The sequence below is a fragment of the Eucyclogobius newberryi genome, unplaced genomic scaffold (assembly GCF_026437365.1).
Source record: "Eucyclogobius newberryi isolate DKJ021-1_F unplaced genomic scaffold, fEucNew1.0.hap1 SCAF_4, whole genome shotgun sequence".
Lineage (NCBI taxonomy): Eukaryota > Metazoa > Chordata > Actinopteri > Gobiiformes > Gobiidae > Eucyclogobius > Eucyclogobius newberryi.
Genome location: NW_027316056.1, coordinates 6,404,051 through 6,430,644, shown reverse-complemented (window position 1 = coordinate 6,430,644; position 26,594 = coordinate 6,404,051). Strand labels below are relative to the sequence as shown.

The 26,594-nt window shown below is 41.5% G+C and overlaps 2 protein-coding genes across 7 annotated transcripts in view; both read right to left on the bottom strand.

Annotated features, from left to right (window-relative positions):
* Window positions 1-2,578: 2,578 nt before the first annotated feature.
* On the bottom strand, window positions 2,579-13,779 carry LOC140377571 (galectin-related protein-like). The gene is made up of 5 exons (XM_072463024.1): window positions 13,738-13,779; window positions 12,962-13,003; window positions 3,549-3,637; window positions 3,303-3,483; window positions 2,579-2,767 (listed from the first exon to the last, which is right to left on the bottom strand). Exons 1-5 carry the CDS (start codon window positions 13,762-13,764, stop codon window positions 2,624-2,626), a joined length of 483 nt encoding a protein of 160 aa, XP_072319125.1. The 5' UTR covers window positions 13,765-13,779; the 3' UTR covers window positions 2,579-2,623.
* A 1,824-nt stretch (window positions 13,780-15,603) lies between these two features.
* The window catches only part of usp34 (ubiquitin specific peptidase 34), a 71,263-nt gene continuing 60,272 nt past the window's right edge, over window positions 15,604-26,594 (bottom strand). For all 6 annotated transcript variants that reach the window (XM_072463381.1, XM_072463382.1, XM_072463384.1 and 3 more), the window contains exons 71-79: window positions 26,432-26,558; window positions 25,988-26,095; window positions 25,753-25,857; window positions 25,544-25,668; window positions 24,254-24,377; window positions 24,106-24,185; window positions 23,666-23,947; window positions 19,492-19,651; window positions 15,604-17,662 (exon numbers count right to left, since the gene is read on the bottom strand). In XM_072463381.1, coding sequence (XP_072319482.1) covers window positions 17,088-17,662; window positions 19,492-19,651; window positions 23,666-23,947; window positions 24,106-24,185; window positions 24,254-24,377; window positions 25,544-25,668; window positions 25,753-25,857; window positions 25,988-26,095; window positions 26,432-26,558 — 1,686 coding nt within the window. In that variant the 3' untranslated portion in view covers window positions 15,604-17,087. The remainder of the gene's footprint in view (window positions 17,663-19,491; window positions 19,652-23,665; window positions 23,948-24,105; window positions 24,186-24,253; window positions 24,378-25,543; window positions 25,669-25,752; window positions 25,858-25,987; window positions 26,096-26,431; window positions 26,559-26,594) is intronic.

Sequence of the window (26,594 nt, the reverse complement as noted above, 5' to 3'; positions counted from 1 at the left end):
AGGTATCTCAAAAAATTGAATAACTTTAGATGCCCCACTTGTCCAGAGGACGTACGCCGATTTTGAAGTTGGTGGGCAAAACGCCCTAGGAGGAGTTCGTCAAAGTTTGACGTGAACAAAATGACTAACACAGCGTATTTTCATTTTCAAAGGAAGATGGCAGCCATAGGGTAAGTCTGGGGGCGTGGCCACAATGATTTTTTTTGTTCGTCCTCACGAGAGGAATGCGTGTCCCGAATTTCGTAGCTTTACGCCAAAGTTGACCTCGGGGCGTCTCCCATAGGCGCAATGTATTTTGACTTTTGTCGGTGGCGCTGTCGCGCCATTTTTTAACGAAAAAAAAAATGGCCCAGAAAAAATCAAATTTTTCGCCGATTCTGAATTTTGGGCAAAGTTTGGTGAGTTTTTGAGCATGTTCAGGGGGTCAAATTAGAGATCAAAAAGCAGAAGAACAAGAAAAATAAAAATAAAAATATTTTTAGCAAAAACAATATAGCCGTTTCCACTATAACAACAAATTATACATCGTTTGAAAGCTCTAAGCCTTCCCCATGCCGCCATGGGGTGGAATCATCATTACGAGCGCTTACGCGCTCGTCACTCCCCATTCCGTCGGGATGCCCCGCCCACTCCCCATAGACTTCCATTGATTTGAGCAGATACAAGCATGGCCCATGCCTGCGGCATGGATTCTCGCGTACAGGACGATGCCAGGAGGGTTTTTGGAGGAATGCAGCGCTTCGCGCTGCTGTTGTCAACAATTTGTGAATGGGCTACGCCCATTCACAAATTGTTGACTATTTCTGTCATAGCAGGAGTAAGTATGCATGATCCATGCCTTCGGCATGGGCTAGTTCACTGTACTTGCCAGGGGCGACGGGGCACCAAACATGCGGGCTGCGCCCGCATGTTTGGTCAGACAGTTGCAACGCTGCCTTCGGCAGCGTTGCGGGAGCAATAGGCCCTCCCCCTGCTGGGGCTCGGGCCTAAATATTCGATGCGAAAACAATGTTTCCCATTTATCAAATATCATAAACTATACATTTTCGGAAAGCGCTCGCGCTTTCCTACCTCATGGTGTGGGTCCCTGGTCACTGACGGGTAATTTCGATAATTTTGAGTGGGCTCCGCCCACTTTGTGTTTTTGGCCCTCTTTACAGTAATAATGTTCAATTTTTGCATTACATGCTTATATGCACGGAACATGCAAGAGATGGGGAACGTATTCGTGAGCTACTTAGTGCAAATGAGTGCTTTATATGGGGATGACGACCGCAAATGTAAAGTGCTCGTTTAGTGCGAACTTTTGCACGGGCTTCGCCCGTTTACAACAGTAATGTTCCATTTTCCTACAACTAATTAGTATGCACGGGGCGTGCGTGAGTGGAGGAGTGCGTTAGTGAGTGTTTGGAAGTGGGCGAGCGCTTCGCGCTCGATTTCGTGTGCACTATGTGCGCACTTTCGCGGCCTTACGAGATTAATAGGCCTCTCGCCAGCTTGTGGCGCTCGGGCCTAATAATAATAATCCAGGACTATTATGTGAATGTCTGAGCTGTTCACTTGGCTCTGTATCGGTCTGAACTGTTCACACTCATAAACACAAGCGCTGTTGCTATAGTAACAAACGCAGGTCAAATCTCATTTTTGAGATTCATTCAGCAAAGTCTGACTTAAGCCTGACTTAAGCCTGACTTAGGCCTGACTTAGGCCTGACTTAGGCCTGACTTAGGCCTGACTTAGGCCTGACTTAAGCCTGACTTAAGCCTGACTTAAGCCTGACTTAGGCCTGACTTAGGCCTGACTTAGGCCTGACATAAGTCTGACATAAGCCTGACTTAAGTCTGATTTAAGCCTGACATAAGCCTGACTTAAGTCTGACTTAAGTCTGACTTAGGTCTGATTTAAGCCTGACATAAGTCTGACTTAGGTCTGACTTAGGTCTGATTTAAGCCTGACATAAGTCTGACTTAGGTCTGATTTAAGCCTGACATAAGTCTGACTTAGGTCTGACTTAGGTCTGACTTAAGCCTGACATAAGTCTGACTTAGGTCTCTGTGAAATGGTCACATTTTGACATGACACATTCAAACTGAGCTCATTGTGAGAACACAGAATAAACATGTTTTAAACAGTGAGTTTACATCAGGATGAGCCGAGTCGGGTCATGACACACGTTGTACTTTATATTCACTTCTACAACACTTAAACTGACACAATTTCCAAAATGTTGAAGTTTATTTTACAAACATGTTTTCAGTCTCAACATAAAACACAATTTGCTTCGATTGTGTAGTAAGTGCTCTGAACTATGAGCGGCTTGCATCTCCACAAACCTGACTCGTTTCCATGGAAATATTGTTCCTTTAGCTATAATATTCCACAGTATGGCATTAAACAGGAGAATGTTCAAGCGTCTGGTGGAATCCTGCAGGCGACAAACCGACAGAACCAGAACCATCGACCAGTTCAAATCACTCCTTTGTCTCTTAATTATAGACTTTTGATGATCTCCACGTCACACATTTTACACACAAATATACTTCAGGACTAGAGCACACTCCAAGGATGCAGAGAGCAGCACTGAAGTATAAGTATGTGAAGTGTTCCTGGACTTTGAGGTGTTTCAGGCCAGTTTCGTGAGCGCGACGCTGCCTCGGACCCAGAGCGTGTCGATCTGAGGCAAACACGTGATCGTGTGAGAAAAGTCAAAGAGTTTTTCTCCATCGACGAAGAACCTGAGTCGGCCCTGCTCACAGTAGATCTCCATCTGAAACACAAAGAGGACACATGTTTCATGGTTTGCAAATCAATCAACAAGGAATGTCGGTGTAATCCCTCATTCGTCCAGGCGTGTTCCATAGTAGAAAAAGCTTCAGTTGTAGTCATCTGGACTCAGTTAGAAAAAAATAGACGTTTCGACTCTCATCCAAGAGTCATTGTCAATAAAAGAATTTAGATCGAGAATTCTCTCTAGTTTTTTCTAACTGAGTCCAGATGACTACAACTGAAGCTTTTTCTACTATCAACAAGGAATGGACGAAAATACAAGATTCTAGCCTAAAAACTGTGTTAGTATTTTCATTTGTCCAGTAAAAACTTAAAATCAAGATTTTTCCTTTACCACAAATGCTTTATGTCTGTCATAATCTCATATTAAATGAACCAATGCCGTAAAATCCTCTGTTAAGTGTGTTAAAGCAGCTCTGACCTCACTCACATGTGTCTGAGCGCTTTAAACCACATTCTCTTTTGCTCCTGAAGTGTTAAAGGCTCAACAGAAGTGAACATGAAACTGTCCTGACCCTGAAGGGCTGTCCTCTGATGAAGGGGAAGAAGGGTGCGTCTGATTGGCTGCTTCCCCAGACTCCGCCCACACAGGCGCGCCTCTCCACCTGTCGGTCTCTGAAGCGCACACACAGCTCTATGGCCACGTCCTCCGGGGGGCGCTCTGAGCCCACGCCACACGACAGGGCCACGTACAACCTGAGCCAGGACAGAGGGTTAAAGGAGAAGGGCTGAAGGAGGGCACGGGAGGGCATCTGAGTTACCGCTCTGGTCTGGGGTCCACCACTCCCACGAGCAGCAGCTTCTTCCCTGGACGCAGACCCCCAGAGATGTGGCCCCTGAACGGCACCGACTGGAAAAACAGACACAACGGGACGTTTTAGGCTTTTTCTGATCTTTAGCATGAAACTGTAGCTTAGCATTCATCTAAACGGAAATGATAAGCCCCGCCTCTTCACACTGATAAGCCCCGCCTCTTCACAGTCATAAGCCCCGCCTCTTCACAGTCATAAGCCCCGCCTCTTCACAGTCATAAGCCCCGCCTCTTCACAGTCATAAGCCCCGCCTCTTCACACTGATAAACATATTTTTTCCATTGTAAATCTAAATCTAAAAATGTAAACGCTAAAACAATACATTTTATTTCAATAGTTAGAATCACTGACATACTATCTTTCATGCATCATTAAGTTTAGACCAGGGGTGTCAAACATACGGATCCGGCCGAACATTTTGAATTAATATTACAAAAAAATATTATTGTTATTATTATTATTTTTTCGTTCATAGAACCGTAGTTACCGTTGTTAGCGCTAAAACTACAGGTCCCACAATGCCGCTGGTGGCCGCCCCTCCCCGCGCAGCTCTTCACTGCTGTGTGTACTGCGGAGGAAGATGTGCAGAGGGAAGTAAGACGTGCGTTTGCGCACTTTACAGCACTTTACAGCACTTTACAGCACTTTACAGCACTTTACAGTACTTTACTGCACTTACACACCTCAGAGCAGAGGTCTGAGCGAGGACAGAGACGTGTGGCTTTAGGAAACACGTGGAAGAAAGAAAGGAGACGGTTTTGTGGATGTTAGAGTTTTGCTAAAAGTGGAGCTAATGTGGAGTTAACAACAAGAAAACTAACTTCTGTGATGATGCTCTGAGGAAAACATCCAAACCAGTGCAAACCTGGACAGATCAGAAGCCACAGGTAAAACACAGCTCAGAGTGTAATAAAGTATGAACATGACTGTGTCCACACTAATGTGACTGTGTCCACACTAATGTGACTGTGTCCACACTAATGTGACTGTGTCCACACTAATGTGACTGTGTCCACACTAATGTGACTGTGTCCACACTAATGTGACTGTGTCCACACTAATGTGACTGTGTCCACACTAATGTGACTGTGTCCACACTAATGTGACTGTGTCCACACTAATGTGACTGTGTCCACACTAATGTGACTGTGTCCACACTAATGTGACTGAACACAAACACAATGACCTCATTTGAGTCACTACATGAATCATTTTGTCACTAAGATCAGCTTAAACTATGAAAATATGAGTGAAGCTCATATTGAGTTTGAGCAGAAACATGTCTGTGATAAGAACATTTCACATCATAAATCACATCAAAAGTCCATGTTCCTGTTCCTGCTGCTGCATGAATATGGACTCAGTCTCCCCAACTATTACTAGGCTGTAAAAAAGCTATTTATTTTATTTTGTACATAATATTTGGCCCATGATTTGAGAAAAGAGTTTGTTTTGATGGAACACTGTGGCTCATAACTTAACCTCCTTAAACGCTCCACGTGTGTTTGTATTTAGTGCTGAGTCAGGTGTACAGAGAACTACAGAGAACTACAGAGAACTACATATAACTACATATAACTACAGAGAACTACAGAGAACTACATATAACTACATATAACTACAGAGAACTACATATAACTACATATAACTACAGAGAACTACAGAGAACTACATATAACTACAGAGAACTACAGAGAACTACAGAGAACTACATATAACTACATATAACTACAGAGAACTACAGAGAACTACAGAGAACTACATAGAACTACAGAGAACTACAGAGAACTACAGAGAACTACAGAGAACTACATATAACTACAGAGAACTACAGAGAACTACAGAGAACTACATATAACTACAGAGAACTACAGAGAACTACAGAGAACTACATATAACTACATAGAACTACATAGAACTACAGAGAACTACATAGAACTACATAGAACTACAGAGAACTACAGAGAACTACAGAGAACTACAGAGAACTACAGAGAACTACATATAACTACATATAACTACAGAGAACTACAGAGAACTACAGAGAACTACATATAACTACAGAGAACTACAGAGAACTACATATAACTACAGAGAACTACAGAGAACTACAGAGAACTACATATAACTACAGAGAACTACAGAGAAATACAGAGAACTACATATAACTACAGAGAACTACAGAGAACTACAGAGAACTACATATAACTACAAAGAACTACATATAACTACAGAGAACTACAGAGAACTACATATAACTACAGAGAACTACAGAGAACTACATATAACTACAGAGAACTACAGATAACTACATATAACTACAGAGAACTACAGATAACTACATATAACTACAGAGAACTACAGAGAACTACATATAACTACAGAGAACTACAAAGAACTACATATAACTACAAAGAACTACATATAACTACAGAGAACTACAGAGAACTACATATAACTACAGAGAACTACAGAGAACTACAGAGAACTACATATAACTACAAAGAACTACATATAACTACAGAGATCTACAGAGAACTACATATAACTACAGAGAACTACAGAGAACTACATATAACTACAGAGAACTACATATAACTACAGAGAACTACAGAGAACTACATATAACTACAGAGAACTACAGAGAACTACATATAACTACAGAGAACTACAGAGAACTACATAGAACTACAGAGAACTACATAGAACTACAGAGAACTACAGAGAACTACATATAACAACAGAGAACTACAGATAACTACAGAGAACTACAGAGAACTACATATAACTACAGAGAACTACAGAGAACTACATATAACTACAGAGAACTACAGATAATTACAGAGAACTACAGAGAACTACAGAGAACTACAGAGAACTACATATAACTACATAGAACTACAGAGAACTACAGATAATTACAGATAATTACAGAGAACTACATATAACTACAGAGAACTACAGAGAACTACAGATAATTACAGATAATTACAGAGAACTACAGAGAACTACAGAGAACTACAGAGAACTACAGAGAACTACAGATAATTACAGATAATTACAGAGAACTACAGAGAACTACAGAGAACTAGATATAACTACAGAGAACTACAGAGAACTACAGAGAACTACAGAGAACTACATATAACTACATATAACTACAGAGAACTACAGAGAACTACAGAGAACTACAGAGAACTACAGAGAACTACAGAGAACTACATATAACTACAGAGAACTACAGAGAACTACAGAGAACTACATATAACTACAGAGAACTACAGAGAACTACATATAACTACATATAACTACAGAGAACTACAGAGAACTACATAGAACTACATAGAACTACAGAGAACTACAGAGAACTACAGAGAACTACAGAGAACTACATAGAACTACAGAGAACTACAGAGAACTACATAGAACTACAGAGAACTACAGAGAACTACAGAGAACTACATATAACTACAGAGAACTACAGAGAACTACAGAGAACTACAGATAACTACAGAGAACTACAGAGAACTACATATAACTACAGAGAACTACAGAGAACTACAGCGAACTACAGAGAACTACAGATAATTACAGAGAACTACAGAGAACTACAGATAATTACAGAGAACTACAGAGAACTACAGAGAACTACAGAGAACTACATATAACTACAAAGAACTACATATAACTACAGAGAACTACAGAGAACTACAGAGAACTACAGAGAACTACATATAACTACAGAGAACTACAGAGAACTACAGAGAACTACAGATAACTACATATAACTACAGAGAACTACAGAGAACTACAGAGAACGACATATAACTACAGATAATTACAGAGAACTACAGATAATTACAGAGAACTACAGAGAACTACAGAGAACTACAGAGAACTACAGAGAACTACAGAGAACTACAGAGAACTACATATAACTACAAAGAACTACATATAACTACAGAGAACTACAGAGAACTACAGAGAACTACAGAGAACTACATATAACTACAGAGAACTACAGAGAACTACAGAGAACTACAGATAACTACATATAACTACAGAGAACTACAGAGAACTACAGAGAACGACATATAACTACAGAGAACTACAGAGAACTACATATAACTACAGAGAACTACAGAGAACTACATATAACTACAGAGAACTACAGAGAACTACATATAACTACAAAGAACTACATATAACTACAGAGAACTACAGAGAACTACATATAACTACAGAGAACTACAGAGAACTACAGAGAACTACATATAACTACAAAGAACTACATATAACTACAGAGAACTACAGAGAACTACATATAACTACAGAGAACTACAGAGAACTACATATAACTACAGAGAACTACAGAGAACTACATATAACTACAGAGAACTACATATAACTACAGAGAACTACATATAACTACAGAGAACTACAGAGAACTACATATAACTACAGAGAACTACAGAGAACTACAGAGAACTACAGAGAACTACAGAGAACTACATATAACTACAGAGAACTACAGATAACTACAGAGAACTACAGATAATTACAGAGAACTACAGAGAACTACAGAGAACTACAGATAATTACAGAGAACTACAGAGAACTACAGAGAACTACAGAGAACTACAGATAATTACAGAGAACTACAGAGAACTACAGAGAACTACAGATAATTACAGATAATTACAGAGAACTACAGAGAACTACAGAGAACTAGATATAACTACAGAGAACTACAGAGAACTACAGAGAACTACATATAACTACAGAGAACTACAGAGAACTACAGAGAACTACAGAGAACTACATATAACTACAGATAACTACAGAGAACTACAGAGAACTACAGATAATTACAGAGAACTACAGAGAACTACAGAGAACTACAGAGAACTACAGAGAACTACAGATAATTACAGAGAACTACAGAGAACTACAGAGAACTACAGAGAACTACAGATAACTACAGAGAACTACAGAGAACTACAGAGAACTACAGAGAACTACAGATAATTACAGAGAACTACAGAGAACTACAGAGAACTACAGAGAACTACAGAGAACTACATATAACTACAGAGAACTACAGAGAACTACAGAGAACTACAGAGAACTACAGATAATTACAGAGAACTACAGAGAACTACATATAACTACATATAACTACAGAGAACTACAGAGAACTACAGCGAACTACAGAGAACTACAGATAATTACAGAGAACTACAGAGAACTACAGATAATTACAGAGAACTACAGATAATTACAGAGAACTACAGAGAACTACAGAGAACTACAGAGAACTACATAGAACTACAGAGAACTACAGATAATTACAGAGAACTACAGAGAACTACAGAGAACTACAGAGAACTACAGAGAACTACAGATAATTACAGAGAACTACAGAGAACTACAGAGAACTACAGAGAACTACATATAACTACAGAGAACTACAGAGAACTACAGAGAACTACATAGAACTACAGAGAACTACAGAGAACTACATATAACTACATATAACTACAGAGAACTACAGAGAACTACAGAGAACTACATAGAACTACAGAGAACTACAGAGAACTACAGAGAACTACATATAACTACAGAGAACTACAGAGAACTACAGAGAACTACAGAGAACTACAGATAATTACAGAGAACTACAGAGAACTACATATAACTACAGAGAACTACAGAGAACTACAGCGAACTACAGAGAACTACAGATAATTACAGAGAACTACAGAGAACTACAGATAATTACAGAGAACTACAGATAATTACAGAGAACTACAGAGAACTACAGAGAACTACATAGAACTACAGAGAACTACAGATAATTACAGAGAACTACAGAGAACTACAGAGAACTACAGAGAACTACAGAGAACTACAGATAATTACAGAGAACTACAGAGAACTACAGAGAACTACAGAGAACTACATATAACTACAGAGAACTACAGAGAACTACAGAGAACTACATAGAACTACAGAGAACTACAGAGAACTACATATAACTACATATAACTACAGAGAACTACAGAGAACTACAGAGAACTACATAGAACTACAGAGAACTACAGAGAACTACAGAGAACTACATATAACTACATATAACTACAGAGAACTACATATAACTACAGAGAACTACATAGAACTACAGAGAACTACAGAGAACTACAGAGAACTACATATAACTACAGAGAACTACAGAGAACTACATATAACTACAGAGAACTACAGAGAACTACAGAGAACTACAGAGAACTACATATAACTACAGAGAACTACAGAGAACTACAGAGAACTACAGAGAACTACATATAACTACAGAGAACTACAGAGAACTACAGAGAACTACAGAGAACTACAGAGAACTACATATAACTACAAAGAACTACATATAACTACAGAGAACTACAGAGAACTACAGAGAACTACAGAGAACTACATATAACTACAGAGAACTACAGAGAACTACATATAACTACAGAGAACTACAGAGAACTACAGAGAACTACAGAGAACTACAGATAACTACATATAACTACAGAGAACTACAGAGAACGACATATAACTACAGAGAACTACAGAGAACTACATATAACTACAGAGAACTACAGAGAACTACATATAACTACAAAGAACTACATATAACTACAGAGAACTACAGAGAACTACATATAACTACAGAGAACTACAGAGAACTACAGAGAACTACATATAACTACAAAGAACTACATATAACTACAGAGAACTACAGAGAACTACATATAACTACAGAGAACTACAGAGAACTACATATAACTACAGAGAACTACAGAGAACTACATATAACTACAGAGAACTACAGAGAACTACATATAACTACAGAGAACTACATATAACTACAGAGAACTACAGAGAACTACATATAACTACAGAGAACTACAGAGAACTACATATAACTACAGAGAACTACAGAGAACTACATAGAACTACAGAGAACTACATATAACTACAGAGAACTACAGAGAACTACATATAACTACAGAGAACTACATATAACTACAGAGAACTACAGATAATTACAGAGAACTACAGAGAACTACAGAGAACTACAGATAATTACAGAGAACTACAGAGAACTACAGAGAACTACAGAGAACTACAGAGAACTACAGATAATTACAGAGAACTACAGAGAACTACAGAGAACTACAGATAATTACAGAGAACTACAGAGAACTACAGAGAACTACAGAGAACTACATATAACTACAGAGAACTACAGAGAACTACAGAGAACTACAGATAATTACAGAGAACTACAGAGAACTACAGAGAACTACAGAGAACTACAGAGAACTACATATAACTACAGAGAACTACAGAGAACTACAGAGAACTACAGATAATTACAGAGAACTACAGAGAACTACATATAACTACAGAGAACTACAGAGAACTACAGAGAACTACAGATAATTACAGAGAACTACAGAGAACTACATATAACTACAGAGAACTACAGAGAACTACAGATAATTACAGAGAACTACAGAGAACTACAGAGAACTACAGAGAACTACATAGAACTACAGAGAACTACAGATAATTACAGAGAACTACAGAGAACTACAGAGAACTACAGAGAACTACAGAGAACTACAGAGAACTACAGATAATTACAGAGAACTACAGAGAACTACAGATAATTACAGAGAACTACAGAGAACTACAGAGAACTACAGAGAACTACAGAGAACTACAGATAATTACAGAGAACTACAGAGAACTACAGATAATTACAGAGAACTACATAGAACTACAGAGAACTACAGATAATTACAGAGAACTACATAGAACTACAGAGAACTACAGATAATTACAGAGAACTACAGAGAACTACAGAGAACTACAGAGAACTACAGAGAACTACAGAGAACTACAGATAATTACAGAGAACTACATAGAACTACAGAGAACTACAGATAATTACAGAGAACTACAGAGAACTACAGAGAACTACAGATAATTACAGAGAACTACAGAGAACTACAGAGAACTACAGATAATTACAGAGAACTACATAGAACTACAGAGAACTACAGATAATTACAGAGAACTACAGAGAACTACAGAGAACTACAGAGAACTACAGAGAACTACAGATAATTACAGAGAACTACATAGAACTACAGAGAACTACAGATAATTACAGAGAACTACAGAGAACTACAGAGAACTACAGATAATTACAGAGAACTACAGAGAACTACAGAGAACTACAGATAATTACAGACAATTACAGAGAACTACAGAGAACTACAGAGAACTACAGATAATTACAGAGAACTACAGAGAACTACAGAGAACTACAGAGCGGTGGAAATAGTAGTACATTTAAAAGGTTTTTTAGATCTTGAGTAGTTTATTTTGTTACAAAGTTAAATACAATATTTTTGAGTTCTAAATACTTCTGACTAAATGTTTATCTCTGTAGATCTGAAGTTGTAATGACATAAACTAAAGCACAGTGTTGCTGAAATTACACTTGTTTTTCTAAATACATTTCAGTTTATGAGAACAAACGTTTTGTAATTTCTTTTAATCGCTCCAGTAATTGCTTCAAAAACCGCGTAGGCGATTATATAAAGCTATTTATTTCTTATATTTTTTTTATTGTTTTATGTTTTACGTTAAGTTCGGCCCATGACCCAGCCTGAGCGTCCAAATGAGTTCGACACCCCTGGTTTGGACCTGTTTCTGCTCTTTGTTCCAACATGAGTGACAATCCACACAATGTCTTTTATTCCCAAACCCAGAGTATTTGTGAACTAAACAGATTTACAATAAAAAACAAATAAGAACTGAAACTTTCTTTATTTGTCTCTTTCTTATTAGTTCCATTTGTTTGAAATGTGTGTGCACGGTGCCACATGATCTCTCTGGGTGGAGAGGGTCCAAAGTCACTGGGACAGGCTCCCAGGACCCCTAACAGGAACACGTGGCAGAAAATGTTTGAAATGTAGATTATTTTTGATGATGTTTAGAACGTCGTCTTACTTTGCCATTATGTGCCGCAGAAACTAAACTGTTTATAAAATGTGCTGTACACGTGAAGTAGAAGTTTGCTCTGGTAAAGGACTTAATGAAGGCAATTCTAGTGGTTCAGTAAAAATGAAAGACAAATATATGATCAAAACATAAGAGCCATAACAGCAGACACGAGGAGGAGCGGCATAAAGCAGAGCGCCTCTTTAAACACAAAATGAGTCAGACTTGGGTTAGTTTTAAGAGAATGTTTCCTCTTATTTTACACATCAATAAAATAAATAAATAAAAGACAGTTTTCTTACCAGATTTTTGGACAGGTCTTGGCTGGCTGCACTTCCTTGTCTCTGTCAAGGAGAATAAAACTTTTATTTTATTTATGTACCTCGACAACAACTATTACTAACTGTGGACTTTACATTTAGGACTCTTTAGGTTAAGATAAATATGATCGACCAACAACAACGACCATCGACTTGTTTTTGGTACAAACGGTTCCCCATATTTCTGAGGGGCCCCTGTTTTCCTGAGGCTCTGCGCGGCCCTGGTCCAGACAAGTCTCAATCATCAAAACATGTCAAAAATAGTGACTCGAGTCTAAGTCATGTAAACTGCTTTATTAGAAATCTATGACTCTTATTTAAGTCGTGAACAGATTAAGTTCGTAATCTTTGGAAAAATACAACTCTTGCGTTTTCATCCGGACTAAATACTTCACTACTGCGCGGGTAATCCGATCACGTGACTCGGATTCTACGCGTCATTTCCACACGCGCACAGAACAATAAAAAATACGCGTCGTTATGATAAATCATGTCGTTATGATAAATCATGTCGTTATGATAAATCAAGTCGTTATGATAAATAATGTTATGATAAATAATGTCGTTTACAGGCGTTGACACACGTTTCCGGTCCCGCCGCGCGCGCTTTACGTAACAGCGCGCGCGTCCAAAAGTCCGTGCGTCAAAGTTTCTGTTTTGACGGCGCGAAAGGGTCGAAGCCGCAAACAGAGATTTAGTGCTATTTTAGATTCCAAACGTGTGATTTGTCTGACAGATTGTGAGTTTGGTGCGTTTACCTTGTCCTCGGCGTCAGTTCGCTCCATGACGAGTCTGATCCAGGGAAATAACCCGAACTGAAGCTTTTTCACGCACGCTTTTCCTCCAGAGTTCAGGACATTTCATCACGCACAGCGCCACATTCCTCACATATTCTGGTTTAAGTCTTAACAACACAGCAGCTACTTTGAATTGTCAGGGTAGAAACTTTGTTAGTTTGTTTTTCTAGTATAAAAAATGGGAAAATACACATTTCTAGCTTCACAAATGTGCTTACGCTTCATGAATAAAGTGGTATCCGTCAACATTTCTGTATTTGTCTTGTAAAATCTAAAAATCAGGACTTTTCTTTCATGAAAATGCTCAGTGTCTGTCATAATCTCCTGTTAAATAAACAGATAATGTGTTAAATGTGTTTAGAGCAGCTCTCACATGTGCGTGTGCTTTCACTTTTGACTAAATCACTTTGGTTTTTTCATATTCTGAGGTTAATCCCACAAATATACAAACTTGAAAATGATCTATAGGTGAAATAGTATGAAAATAAAGAGCAGTTTGGTGAAAAAGTCAAAATATACAAAGGAAATTCTAACGTTAAAGCAACAAAAAGCTAATATTTACATTTACATCTGAGTAAAGTGGCCAAAACCGGTCTATTTCTTGTGTTTTTCTCCTCTTGACAAATCATATCTGAAAATTAAAAACAAAAAACAGTTTGGATGAAGTCAAAAGGATCAAAACATTTATTAAAATAAGAAAACTGTATTGAAACAGACGTTCATTAAAGGTCACGTACAGTCAATACAGTTTTACCATTTTTTCTTTTTTAAGAAACTCTGAAAAAGTCATTTAGTTTAATGCAAATGAGGAAATGAAGTTTAGATGTGACAGGAAAATGCTCTAAAATGTTGTGTAAGTTTCACAGTCAGAGCCGTGTTTAGTCTGAGAGGAACAACCGGCCTTTTGTTTGTGACCCGCTTTTCACTCAGACTGAAGTATTTTTAAACTTCCACATTTACAGTGCGTCGACTGTTCTGTGATTCAAATAAATTAACGCTAATTATAAAGTCAAATTAAATGTAAAAACATAAAAACAGGAATGAGTATAGTATCCAACGATATTCATTTTCTTACGTAACAAATTTGCTTCATCACAGAGATTTAAAAATATTTATGAATCGATTAACAGTCACTAGTTAGAATAAATGTAGTTGTAATGTGATCATCATCATCATCATATCTGGACTAAACAGACTCAAAAACACACAAGACAGAGGCATTATGAAATCAAAATGTCCAAGAATACAGACTACTTCCTCAATAATACACAAGCCTAGTTTATTTGTCATTTGTAGTTTGAACACCTCCTTGAAAAACATTTGCCCAGAGTGTGATCAAATCTCTGAACGTTCAATAGAAATTTAGACTATTGGATTCTGGCAAAAAAAATTAAAAAATAATCCATATTCTTCAATCAAAAAAAAATAAAATCTAGGGGGAAAAAGAAACCGTTTTTAAACGTTTGAAATGTCATTAACTTGAAAAAACACTGTTTGAATGCAGATTTACTCTTAACTCCATAAACACTGGACATGACAGAGCGGACACGCCCTTTATGGTTTTAGTCCAATCAGAAAGCAGCACGAGCATCACATGACTCTCACTTGTGTTGCCAGGTTCTTTGAGCACCGGTAAATTCAGTCGGTCTTTTTATCCCTGTATAAATGAAGGATGAATAAATAAAGCTGCTGAGACAAAAGAACATGTTCCGTTTTCATCTGTAAAAGATCAAACCAAAACCAGATGATTTGAATTGTCTAAAAACTAATCGTTGCAGCTCTAGTTTTCTGTAACTCAGTTGGCAAGAAAAAAATGGACATTACAACTTGTATTAAGCTCCAGTTATCATTTGTCAATATTAAAACTTTTATTAATTTATCATCTTTTAAAATAAAACAAAATCAAAAGAAGCAGAAATCCACAGTAAAGAAAATATCGTGTGACTGGTCCAACACGGCGGCTTTATTCACGCGCACACAGCACCGCTCCTTAGATTCAAATAGACTTTTATAGAAACATATTTATATCTATATATTTATATCATGTTTCATGTACAGCTTCAGGCATCGACTCTTTACAGAATCAACTTTAAACGTGGTTCTTTTTGTTGTTGTTTTTTTACAGTAAACTCAAAATTCAAGGCAAAAAAGTCACTGTTTCGCCTCGAGCGTTGGATACAAAACTGGCACAGGACTCAAATTTCTATACAGCGTAAAAACAAATTAAATAATAAACAAGTGTAAACCTTTCCCGCACGGCACTCAATCAACAAATTAGAAAAAAAAAAAAAAAAAAGATAAGAGAAAAAGAGCACAATTTTAGACCTTTTTTTTGGACCTTTTATGAAGAACTGAAGCCATGTTCACGCCACAATCACCGCGTTCTTTAGACTGAAAGGATCATTTCAGACGGCGCTAAAGACGGGTTTGCACCGACACCATGCAGCGAGAAGGTCAGTGGTTCTGTTCCCAGGGGAAAAACCATGGCCCTTTTATGTATCAGTTTGACTTTAATGTCCCTTAACTTTGCTTTTGAATTGTGTCTCTGCAGCAGAAGAGGGAAATATAACGAAATATAGACACGGTAATATTGTGAATGTTGTTTGAAGACGTGCATATTTTGTTTATCGTTTACAGTAAAAAAATGCCGCAAAGAGAGCAGGTTAAAATTAAAGTGAGAGAAAAGTGACGTTAAACTTTCAAAACAAAGTTGATATCTTACATTCGATTGACACGTTTAAAAACATACTTCTGTTGGATTGTCATAATACAGTCATTGGGTCGAGTCTTTCCAACAGAGCAAATCTTCTTACAAATTCTTTCAGTATTCGCTATAATGAGTAGTCAAAAAAATTAAAAACCAAAAGATAGTAAAACTAGAAACTCTTTTGAGTGCCAAGACTGAAAAGAAGAATATAGCTGGGGCACAAATACACCTTCCTTTTCTTTTTCTCAGATTTTGTCAGGTGTAATTTCAGAACTAGAGCACCGGCTTATTTTAAAGATTTACATTTTCCTTTGTCTGAATACTGTTGGGACAAAGACTGGAAACAGATTATTGTAAAAGTTAAATACCAAAATAAAAATAAATTGTACATGGAAAAGCAACTATAAAAAAGAAAGATGTATCTGAGTGATTCAGTGTATTCTGCCCCCTCCCTGTAACATGAGCTGTTACACATCAGCTGTGGTGATGAACATCGTAGCGTGAACATGGCGCGGAGCAGAGACTGCTTTGAAAAAGAGCTGAAGAATAGAGATTTTCCTCAGAAAACAAACGGCAGGAGTCGTGGAGTTCAGACACTGTGTTGTCATGACGACGAAGGCGGGCTCTTAGGCATGAGTTTGTTTACGGCGGCGATGGTCGCCTCCACCGTCCTGTACAACGTGTCCAACATGTCTGGCGCGAACGGCATTCCGTCGAGGCAAGACGGGAAAACTGCGTCGTCCGAACTCTTGGCCTCCGACTCGGCCTTCGCGTCGTCTTTTGAGGCACATGTTTGCTCCTCCTCTTCCTCCTCCTCCTCCTCCTCCGCCACTGCCTGTTCTCGTTTGTGCTCGGTCACGTGACTGCTGCGCGGCTCCTCGGCTTCCTGCGTTAGCCCCGCCTCCAAACAGGAAGTGGATGACGAGGACGAGGAGGAGGAGGACGAGGAGGAAGAGTCTGGTTTGGAGTCTTTGGCAGCGTGTTCCTGTTGGACTGCAGGGGGCGCTGGAGGAGAGGGCGGGTCGTGTTCACTGCCCGGGTCGATGATGGAGGAGGAGTCCCGCGTCTCTGTGTCGGACGAAGGGTCGTGGGGGTCGGGTTTGGGGTCAGAGGAAGTGGAGGGCGCGTCGTCTCCGCTCACTCGCCGACGCTTCACTGGAGTCGCACCGTCGTCCTCCGCTGGGAATAACGAGGAAAGAGTTTAACACACAAAGAACAAGACGGTCTACAGCAGGTCTAAACCAGGTCTAAACCGGGCCTACAGCAGGTCTAAACCAGGTCTAAACCGGGCCTACAGCAGGTCTAAACCGGGTCTACAGCAGGTCTAAACCGGGTCTACAGCAGGTCTAAAGCGGACCTACAGCAGGTCTAAAGCGGACCTACAGCAGGTCTAAAGCGGACCTACAGCAGGTCTAAAGCGGACCTACAGCAGGTCTAAACCAGATCTAAACCGGGCCTACAGCAGGTCTAAACCGGGTCTACAGCAGGTCTAAACCGGGTCTACAGCAGGTCTAAACCAGGTCTAAACCAGGCCTACAGCAGGTCTAAACCAGGTCTAAAGCGGACCTACAGCAGGTCTAAACCAGGTCTAAAGCGGACCTACAGCAGGTCTAAACCAGGTCTAAAGCGGACCTACAGCAGGTCTAAACCAGGCGTACAGCAGGTCTAAACCAGGTCTAAAGCGGACCTACAGCAGGTCTAAACCAGGCGTACAGCAGGTCTAAACCAGGTCTAAAGCGGACCTACAGCAGGTCTAAACCAGGTCTAAAGCGGACCTACAGCAGGTCTAAACCAGGTCTAAAGCGGACCTACAGCAGGTCTAAACCAGGTCTAAAGCGGAGCTACAGCAGGTCTAAACCAGGTCTAAAGCGGAGCTACAGCAGGTCTAAACCAGGTCTAAAGCGGACCTACAGCAGGTCTAAACCAGGTCTAAAGCGGACCTACAGCAGGTCTAAACCAGGTCTAAAGCGGACCTACAGCAGGTCTAAACCAGGCGTACAGCAGGTCTAAACCAGGTCTAAAGCGGACCTACAGCAGGTCTAAACCAGGCGCACAGCAGGTCTAAACCAGGTCTAAAGCGGACCTACAGCAGGTCTAAACCAGGCGTACAGCAGGTCTAAACCAGGTCTAAAGCGGACCTACAGCAGGTCTAAACCAGGTCTAAAGCGGACCTACAGCAGGTCTAAACCAGGTCTAAAGCGGACCTACAGCAGGTCTAAACCAGGCGTACAGCAGGTCTAAACCAGGTCTAAAGCGGACCTACAGCAGGTCTAAACCAGGTCTAAAGCGGACCTACAGCAGGTCTAAACCAGGCGCACAGCAGGTCTAAACCAGGTCTAAACCAGGTCTAAAGCGGAGCTACAGCAGGTCTAAACCAGGTCTAAAGCGGAGCTACAGCAGGTCTAAACCAGGTCTAAAGCGGAGCTACAGCAGGTCTAAACCAGGTCTAAAGCGGAGCTACAGCAGGTCTAAACCAGGTCTAAAGCGGAGCTACAGCAGGTCTAAACCAGGCGTACGGCAGGTCTAAACCAGGTCTAAAGCGGACCTACAGCAGGTCTAAACCAGGTCTAAAGCGGAGCTACAGCAGGTCTAAACCAGGTCTAAAGCGGAGCTACAGCAGGTCTAAACCAGGTCTAAAGCGGAGCTACAGCAGGTCTAAACCAGGTCTAAAGCGGAGCTACAGCAGGTCTAAACCAGGTCTAAAGCGGAGCTACAGCAGGTCTAAACCAGGTCTAAAGCGGAGCTACAGCAGGTCTAAACCAGGCGTACGGCAGGTCTAAACCAGGTCTAAAGCGGACCTACAGCAGGTCTAAACCAGGTCTAAAGCGGAGCTACAGCAGGTCTAAACCAGGTCTAAAGCGGAGCTACAGCAGGTCTAAACCAGGTCTAAAGCGGAGCTACAGCAGGTCTAAACCAGGTCTAAAGCGGAGCTACAGCAGGTCTAAACCAGGTCTAAAGCGGAGCTACAGCAGGTCTAAACCAGGCGTACGGCAGACTGTCAGTTGTACCTTTGCTGCGCTGGGCCTCGGCCTCGATGGCGCTGCGCTGCTGCACACACAGACGACATCGTCCCAGCAGCTCTGAGAGGGCAGGGCTTAGGGCGGGGCCGAGGGCGGAGTCTGAGGCCTGCGGCTGAGAAGAGACAAGTAGCAGCAGCACCCGAAGGTCCTGAAGAGAGAGAGAGACTAATGTTTACGCAAAGAACGTGCTTTTAAGACGCAATAATCAATATCACATCAAACCATTTATATCTCCATAACACCAAAGTTCTCAGAAATGTACAATGGGAGTGTTTAACATAAAAGTCCCAATTTAGTCTTTACTAGTCAGTCTGGAGATCCTCAATACTCCTCCTTGCCCCAAGTGGAGGAGTTCAAGTATCTCGGGGTCTTGTTCACGAGTGAGGGAAGGATGGAGCGTGAGATTGACAGGCGGATCGGTGCAGCGGCTGCAGTGATGCAGTCGCTGCATCGGACCGTTGTGGTAAAGAGGGAGCTGAGCCGAAAGGCAAAGCTCTCTATTTACCGGTCGGTCTACGTTCCTGACCTCACCTATGGTCATGAGCTTTGGGTAGTGACCGAAAGAACAAGATCGCGGATACAAGCGGTCGAAATGAGTTTCCTCCGCCGTGTGGCTGTGCGCTCCCTTAGAGATAAGGTGAGGAGCTCGGCCACACGGGGGGAGCTCGGAGTAGAGCCGCTGCTCCTCCACGTCGAGAGGAGCCAGCTGAGGTGGCTCGGGCATCTGTTCCGGATGCCTCCTGGGCGCCTCCCTCGGGAGGTGTTTCAGGCATGTCCCACCGGGAAGAGGCCCCGGGGAAGACCCAGGACACGCTGGAGAGACTATGTCTCTCGGCTGGCCTGGGAACGCCTCGGGATCCCCCCGGAGGAGTTAGAGGAAGTGTCTGGGGAGAAGGAAGTCTGGGAGTCCCTGCTCAGACTGCTGCCCCCGCGACCCGGCCCGGGATAAAGCGGCAGAAGATGGATGGATGGATGGATGGACTAGTCAGTCTGACAAGTAAAATTAAGGCAATGTCCACAGGTTTCTGATAAAACGCATGACCGGAGGATTCTGCCCTTGAAAACTTTGCTTTTGGAAAACTCTGACCAAAGGGAAGATTTTGAAAACTCTGGGTTTGTGTTTGAGTGTGGACGTGGATAAACAGCGTTTTATGTTCCCAAACGTCACTGTATCCGAATGAATACGCATCACATATGTGTCCGTGTTCATGCCTGACAGTGGACAACATGGATCATTTGAGAAGTGGGTTACTTTTGAACAAATGCTTTTTCTCCTGAGGCTTAAAATTGCACCTCTTTGTTGGTCCACAAAATGAACAACCTGATGCTTCGTGTGTTACGGAAGTGACGATGAGAAAAGGCTCGATCTTATTGGATAAATTGGGTCTAAATTTTAGGGAAACATCGCCAACTATTGGTCTGGCATGTTTATAACGGAGCTCAAGATACGCAATTATACGAGCTTGTGTGGATGGACATATATTTAAAACTATTATGTGTACGCAATACTTTTTATAAAATGAGGGTGGCAGATATGCTTTAAAAAAAAAAAAAATGCTGGCCTAAGAGTGTACATGGCCTAAGGCAGGGGCCACAAACAACCCGACAATTCAAAATTTCAAAAATTTGACATAGTTTCGATACACCTCCCCACCTTCAATAAGACTTGGAACATTAATATCAGATTGGTATAACATCAAAATAATTTATATTTTCCAATTTTACAGTAAAAAGTACTATTTGTCTGTTGTTTGGACCAAGAAGCTGGGGGGGCCAACCAAAATTTGTTTTGGTTGTTTTTGCGGCCCCCAGGCCGAAGTTTGGACATGCCTGGCCTATTAAAGGCTTGAGTGAATGAGAGTGAATGAGAGTGAATGAGAGTGAATGAGAGTGAATGAGAGTGAATGAGAGTGAATGAGAGTGAATGAGAGTGATGGTTACACCTTTTGTAGTTGATAATGTATTTAAGAAAAATAATTGTTAGTGTAGTCAACTACTAAAATAATCCTTGGCTGCAGCCCTATTACCCAGGACTAAACATGGTCTTAAGTGGATCCAAACCAGGCCTAATACTGGTCCTAAGTGGATCTAAACCAGGCCTAATACTGGTCCTAAGTGGATCTAAACCAGGCCTAATACTGGTCCAAAGTGGATCTAAACCAGGCCTAATACTGGTCCAAAGTGGATCTAAACAAGGCCTAATACTGGTCCTAAGTGGATCTAAACCAGGCCTAATACTGGTCCAAAGTGGATCTAAACCAGGCCTAATACTGGTCCAAAGTGGATCTAAACCAGGTCTAATACTGGTCCAAAGTGGATCTAAACCAGGTCTAATACTGGTCCTAAGTGGATCTAAACCAGGTCTAATACTGGTCCAAAGTGGATCTAAACCAGGTCTAATACTGGTCCAAAGTGGATCTAAACCAGGCCTAATACTGGTCCAAAGTGGATCTAAACCAGGCCTAATACTGGTCCAAAGTGGATCTAAACCAGGTCTAATACTGGTCCTAAGTGGATCTAAACCAGGTCTAATACTGGTCCAAAGTGGATCTAAACCAGGACTAATACTGGTCCTAAGTGGATCTAAAACAGGTCTAATACTGGTCCTAAGTGGATCTAAACCAGGCCTAATACTGGTCCTAAGTGGATCTAAACCAGGTCTAATACTGGTCCAAAGTGGATCTAAACCAGGCCTAATACTGGTCCAAAGTGGATCTAAACCAGGACTAATACTGGTCCAAAGTGGATCTAAACCAGGCCTAATACTGGTCCAAAGTGGATCTAAACCAGGCCTAATACTGGTCCTAAGTGGATCCAAACCAGGCCTAATACTGGTCCAAAGTGGATCTAAACCAGGCCTAATACTGGTCCAAAGTGGATCTAAACCAGGCCTAATACTGGTCCTAAGTGAATCTAAACCAGGCCTAATACTGGTCCAAAGTGGATCTAAACAAGGCCTAATACTGGTCCTAAGTGGATCTAAACCAGGCCTAATACTGGTCCTAAGTGGATCTAAACCAGGCCTAATACTGGTCCAAAGTGGATCTAAACAAGGCCTAATACTGGTCCTAAGTGGATCTAAACCAGGCCTAATACTGGTCCTAAGTGGATCCAAACCAGGCCTAATACTGGTCCAAAGTGGATCTAAACCAGGCCTAATACTGGTCCAAAGTGGATCTAAACCAGGTCTAATACTGGTCCAAGGTGGATCTAAACCAGGCCTAATACTGGTCCTAAGTGGATCTAAACCAGGCCTAATACTGGTCCAAAGTGGATCTAAACAAGGCCTAATACTGGTCCTAAGTGGATCTAAACCAGGCCTAATACTGGTCCTAAGTGGATCCAAACCAGGCCTAATACTGGTCCAAAGTGGATCTAAACCAGGCCTAATACTGGTCCAAAGTGGATCTAAACCAGGACTAATACTGGTCCAAAGTGGATCTAAACCAGGCCTAATACTGGTCCAAAGTGGATCTAAACCAGGCCTAATACTGGTCCAAAGTGGATCTAAACCAGGCCTAATACTGGTCCAAAGTGGATCTAAACCAGGCCTAATACTGGTCCTAAGTGGATCTAAACCAGGCCTAATACTGGTCCTAAGTGGATCTAAACCAGGCCTAATACGGGTCCAAAGTGGATCTAAACCAGGCCTAATACTGGTCCAAAGTGGATCTAAACCAGGCCTAATACTGGTCCTAAGTGGATCTAAACCAGGCCTAATACTGGTCCAAAGTGGATCTAAACCAGGCCTAATACTGGTCCAAAGTGGATCTAAACCAGGTCTAATACTGGTCCTAAGTGGATCTAAACCAGGTCTAATACTGGTCCTAAGTGGCTCTAAACCAGGTCTAATACTGGTCCAAAGTGGATCTAAACCAGGCCTAATACTGGTCCAAAGTGGATCTAAACCAGGCCTAATACTGGTCCAAGGTGGATCTAAACCAGGTCTAATACTGGTCCTAAGTGGATCTAAACCAGGTCTAATACTGGTCCTAAGTGGCTCTAAACCAGGTCTAATACTGGTCCTAAGTGGATCTAAACCAGGTCTAATACTGGTCCTAAGTGGCTCTAAACCAGGTCTAATACTGGTCCTAAGTGGATCTAAACCAGGCCTAATACGGGTCCTAAGTGTATCTAAACCAGGTCTTCCACGTGCACTGACCGCGTTGAGCAGACTGCAGCTCTTGTTCAGCTCGCTCCTTTGGCTGCACAGCGTCGGTTGCAGACTTCCCTCTTCGTTCAGGAGGTTTGTCACCAAAACACTGATGAGGTTGGACCGTCCCGGAGCCGACAGGACCTGGACTTTGGGCGTGAAGGCGGAGAGGAAGACGAAGGCAGGGCCCAGGTTCACAAAGGCACGCTCGTCCATCACGATGCACTTCATGTACTCGCTGAAGGCCGGGTCCTCACAGAGCAGCTTCACGCACGTCTTGGACAGAGACGTCTGGAGGAAATCATTATACAGAAATATCATCATTATTACAGCATCATACCCGTCAGTTATATGTGACACTTGTGCTGTTAAGTTAAGACGAGGTGGTGCACAATTTTGGCGGTTTGTAATGGTCGTAGCTGAAAAACGTGGGTGCTTTCTGAACTCACCTGAGACTGGCAGAGCTCAGTCCAGAGTTTGGGGAACAGAGTGAGGTGCAGAGGCAGGCCTTCGTACGCGATCAGAACACCTGCGACACAAACAGCAGACGTATGAGATGCAGGTCCAGGGCTCGTGTGAAGAACACTTCATACTTACTGAGTTTGACCAGCGTGTCTGTGAACTTCTCACAGTTGATGGCGACGCGGCAGAGCAGGTGAATGAACTGATGGTACGAGAGGAAATAATCCAGCAGCATGCGGTCGTACACCTCGTCTTTACCCTGAGAGACACGAGACATGTTAGATCAGCTCATTAAACCTTTGTGATCTGGTTTTGATATTAATATAGTGTAAACTCCCATTGTTTCTCTTTTAGCCCTCTGGGTCAGGAAGGCTTGGCATGGTCAGATTTGCCACTTTATTCACTCTTTGAGACGTGTTTATTCTGTCGCTGTGTCCTCATGTAGTATCGTATGTTGTATCATATGTTGTATCATATGTTGTATTATATGTAGTATCGTATGTAGTATCGTATGTAGTATCTATCACTATTTCAGAGTTATTCTTTGAAAGAGAAACAAAAATCAGTTTTTGCTGATTGTCATTAAAGTTTGCATTTGCGTTTCACACATTTATGTGCAGTTTGAATTTTGAGACGTGTTTATTCTGTCGCTGTGTCCTCATGTGTTAAGAATTTTAATTCTTAACACATTTTGAGCAAGTATTTATCAGCAAAACAGTTGTGGATTGTTCTATCAATAAATTTACTTTTTGAATATAAACTAAAGATAACGCACTGCGCAACGCATGTGCGCCTGCATAGTCAGTCCCCCACATGCGTCTGAAACGAAACAGACCGCGAGTTAATGACGACAAATTGCCTTAAACAAGTTGGTTTGCCTCTGTCTGCCATAGGACATGCCAGGCTCTGTCAGGGTGTTTTACGCAATGTTCCCCCTGCTCGCCTTCGCTACCAAAATAAAGGATAGCGGCGTACAAAAGGTCCATTGAAATATCTTAAAATCGTGAGATTTAGTCTCCCGATCGGGTTGATAGAGACGTTTTCCGTCATTGACTGTTGAAGCCTGACCCCTGGTGGTCACTCAGACTCAAAAAATGGCAAAATTTGGATCATTTTTTTTGCCTTCAAAGTAAAAAAAATAAGAATTTGCCTACCGTCCGAGCCACTTGAAAAAATGTTGACTCGGGTTTCAGCAAACAGATAATTCATTTGGGGTAGCCTTATATTGATACCTTTTTCTGCCCGTTAAAAGTCCAGGTAAAGCCACGGAAAAGCCGTTTGAAAGAGCCAGAACGGCCCTGAACGCCCTGATAACTGCTCTAACTGCCCACAGCGATTGGACAATGACAGGGATGAACTTGAATAAACTTTACTGATCCGAAAGAAGTCTCAACAAGAGTTAATGACGCAGATGGTGAGCTGTACCTTGCTGCTCTCGACCATAGAGGGCAGCAGACACATGTTGAGCTCAGGCCTCGGAGGACGAATGTTGTTTTTGGCTCCCATCAGTTTAATGTTCTCTCGACAGGGCAGGTATGGCCCAAAGGACACTGTGGGCGAGGGAAAGCACGCACCGTTATAGTATTTCACACAGTTTGATCCAGTCTATCAAACCCGAGTGTCCCGGGACTCACTGGGGATGTTGCTGTGGTGGTAAGTACAGTGGTTGTGTTGCAGAAACGGGACCAGAGTGTGAAGGAAATCGTGAGGGTTCAGCAGCACCAGCTCCTTCAGCACGTCTACCACAGAGAAACACAGACATTTAGGGCATAACTAATGAAAAGTCCTGGTCCAGTCCTGGTCTAGTTCCTGGTCTAGTTCCTGGTCCGGTCCAGTCCAGCGTGCTTTGTAAAGGGTTTAAAGTTGTACCCAGACAGGCGTTTCTGAGCTCTGGAGGGCTGTAGGAGTTGAGCAGAGTCAAGAGTTTGTGGGCGAAATCGATCCTCTCCTGCCACTGGATCAGCGCCTGCTTCACATCTACAACAAAATATTATTGGATTAAAAGTATTTTTTATTCATTTTGATAATCGTCAATGATCAGTTTGTGTATTTTCAATGCAGAGCTCCACAGTCAATTCTCCACAGTCATTAAAAATGTGGTTTGGAGCAGACTCCAGACTTGAGAAACAGAATTTGAAAGAAGGACTAGACTTTGGGTCCTGACCACAAGGTTGGGAAGGACTGGGCAAGAGAGACTCTAAAATAAACACTAGAGCCGTTTTATCATCCCCAATGACTGAAAGGTTCAGCCGTTTACACATGAAAACAGGTTCAGAGTCATATGAATTACATTAAGTAGTGATTGTTTCAGACCTTTCCTCTGCAGATAGGGGCGAGTGGCCTTCAGCACTGAGAGGAAGATGGACAGCAGCTCCACCAGATCTCCGGTCACGTGACACGCCGTGGCCTCGTGGTACATCATGTGAAGCGTGTTGAACGACTGGAGAGAGAGGAGCGGTTTATGCAAGGATCTGCA

Bases quoted from the DNA above. Each gene is read 5' to 3' on its own strand.
- LOC140377571 (XM_072463024.1), bottom strand. From the start codon at position 13,764: ATGGAGCGAACTGACGCCGAGGACAAG. The intron at 13,004-13,737 runs GTAAACGCACCA...TCTCCTTGACAG, and splicing joins GAACTGACGCCGAGGACAAG to AGACAAGGAAGTGCAGCCAG. The intron at 3,484-3,548 runs GTAACTCAGATG...GTCCTGGCTCAG, and splicing joins GTGGACCCCAGACCAGAGCG to GTTGTACGTGGCCCTGTCGT.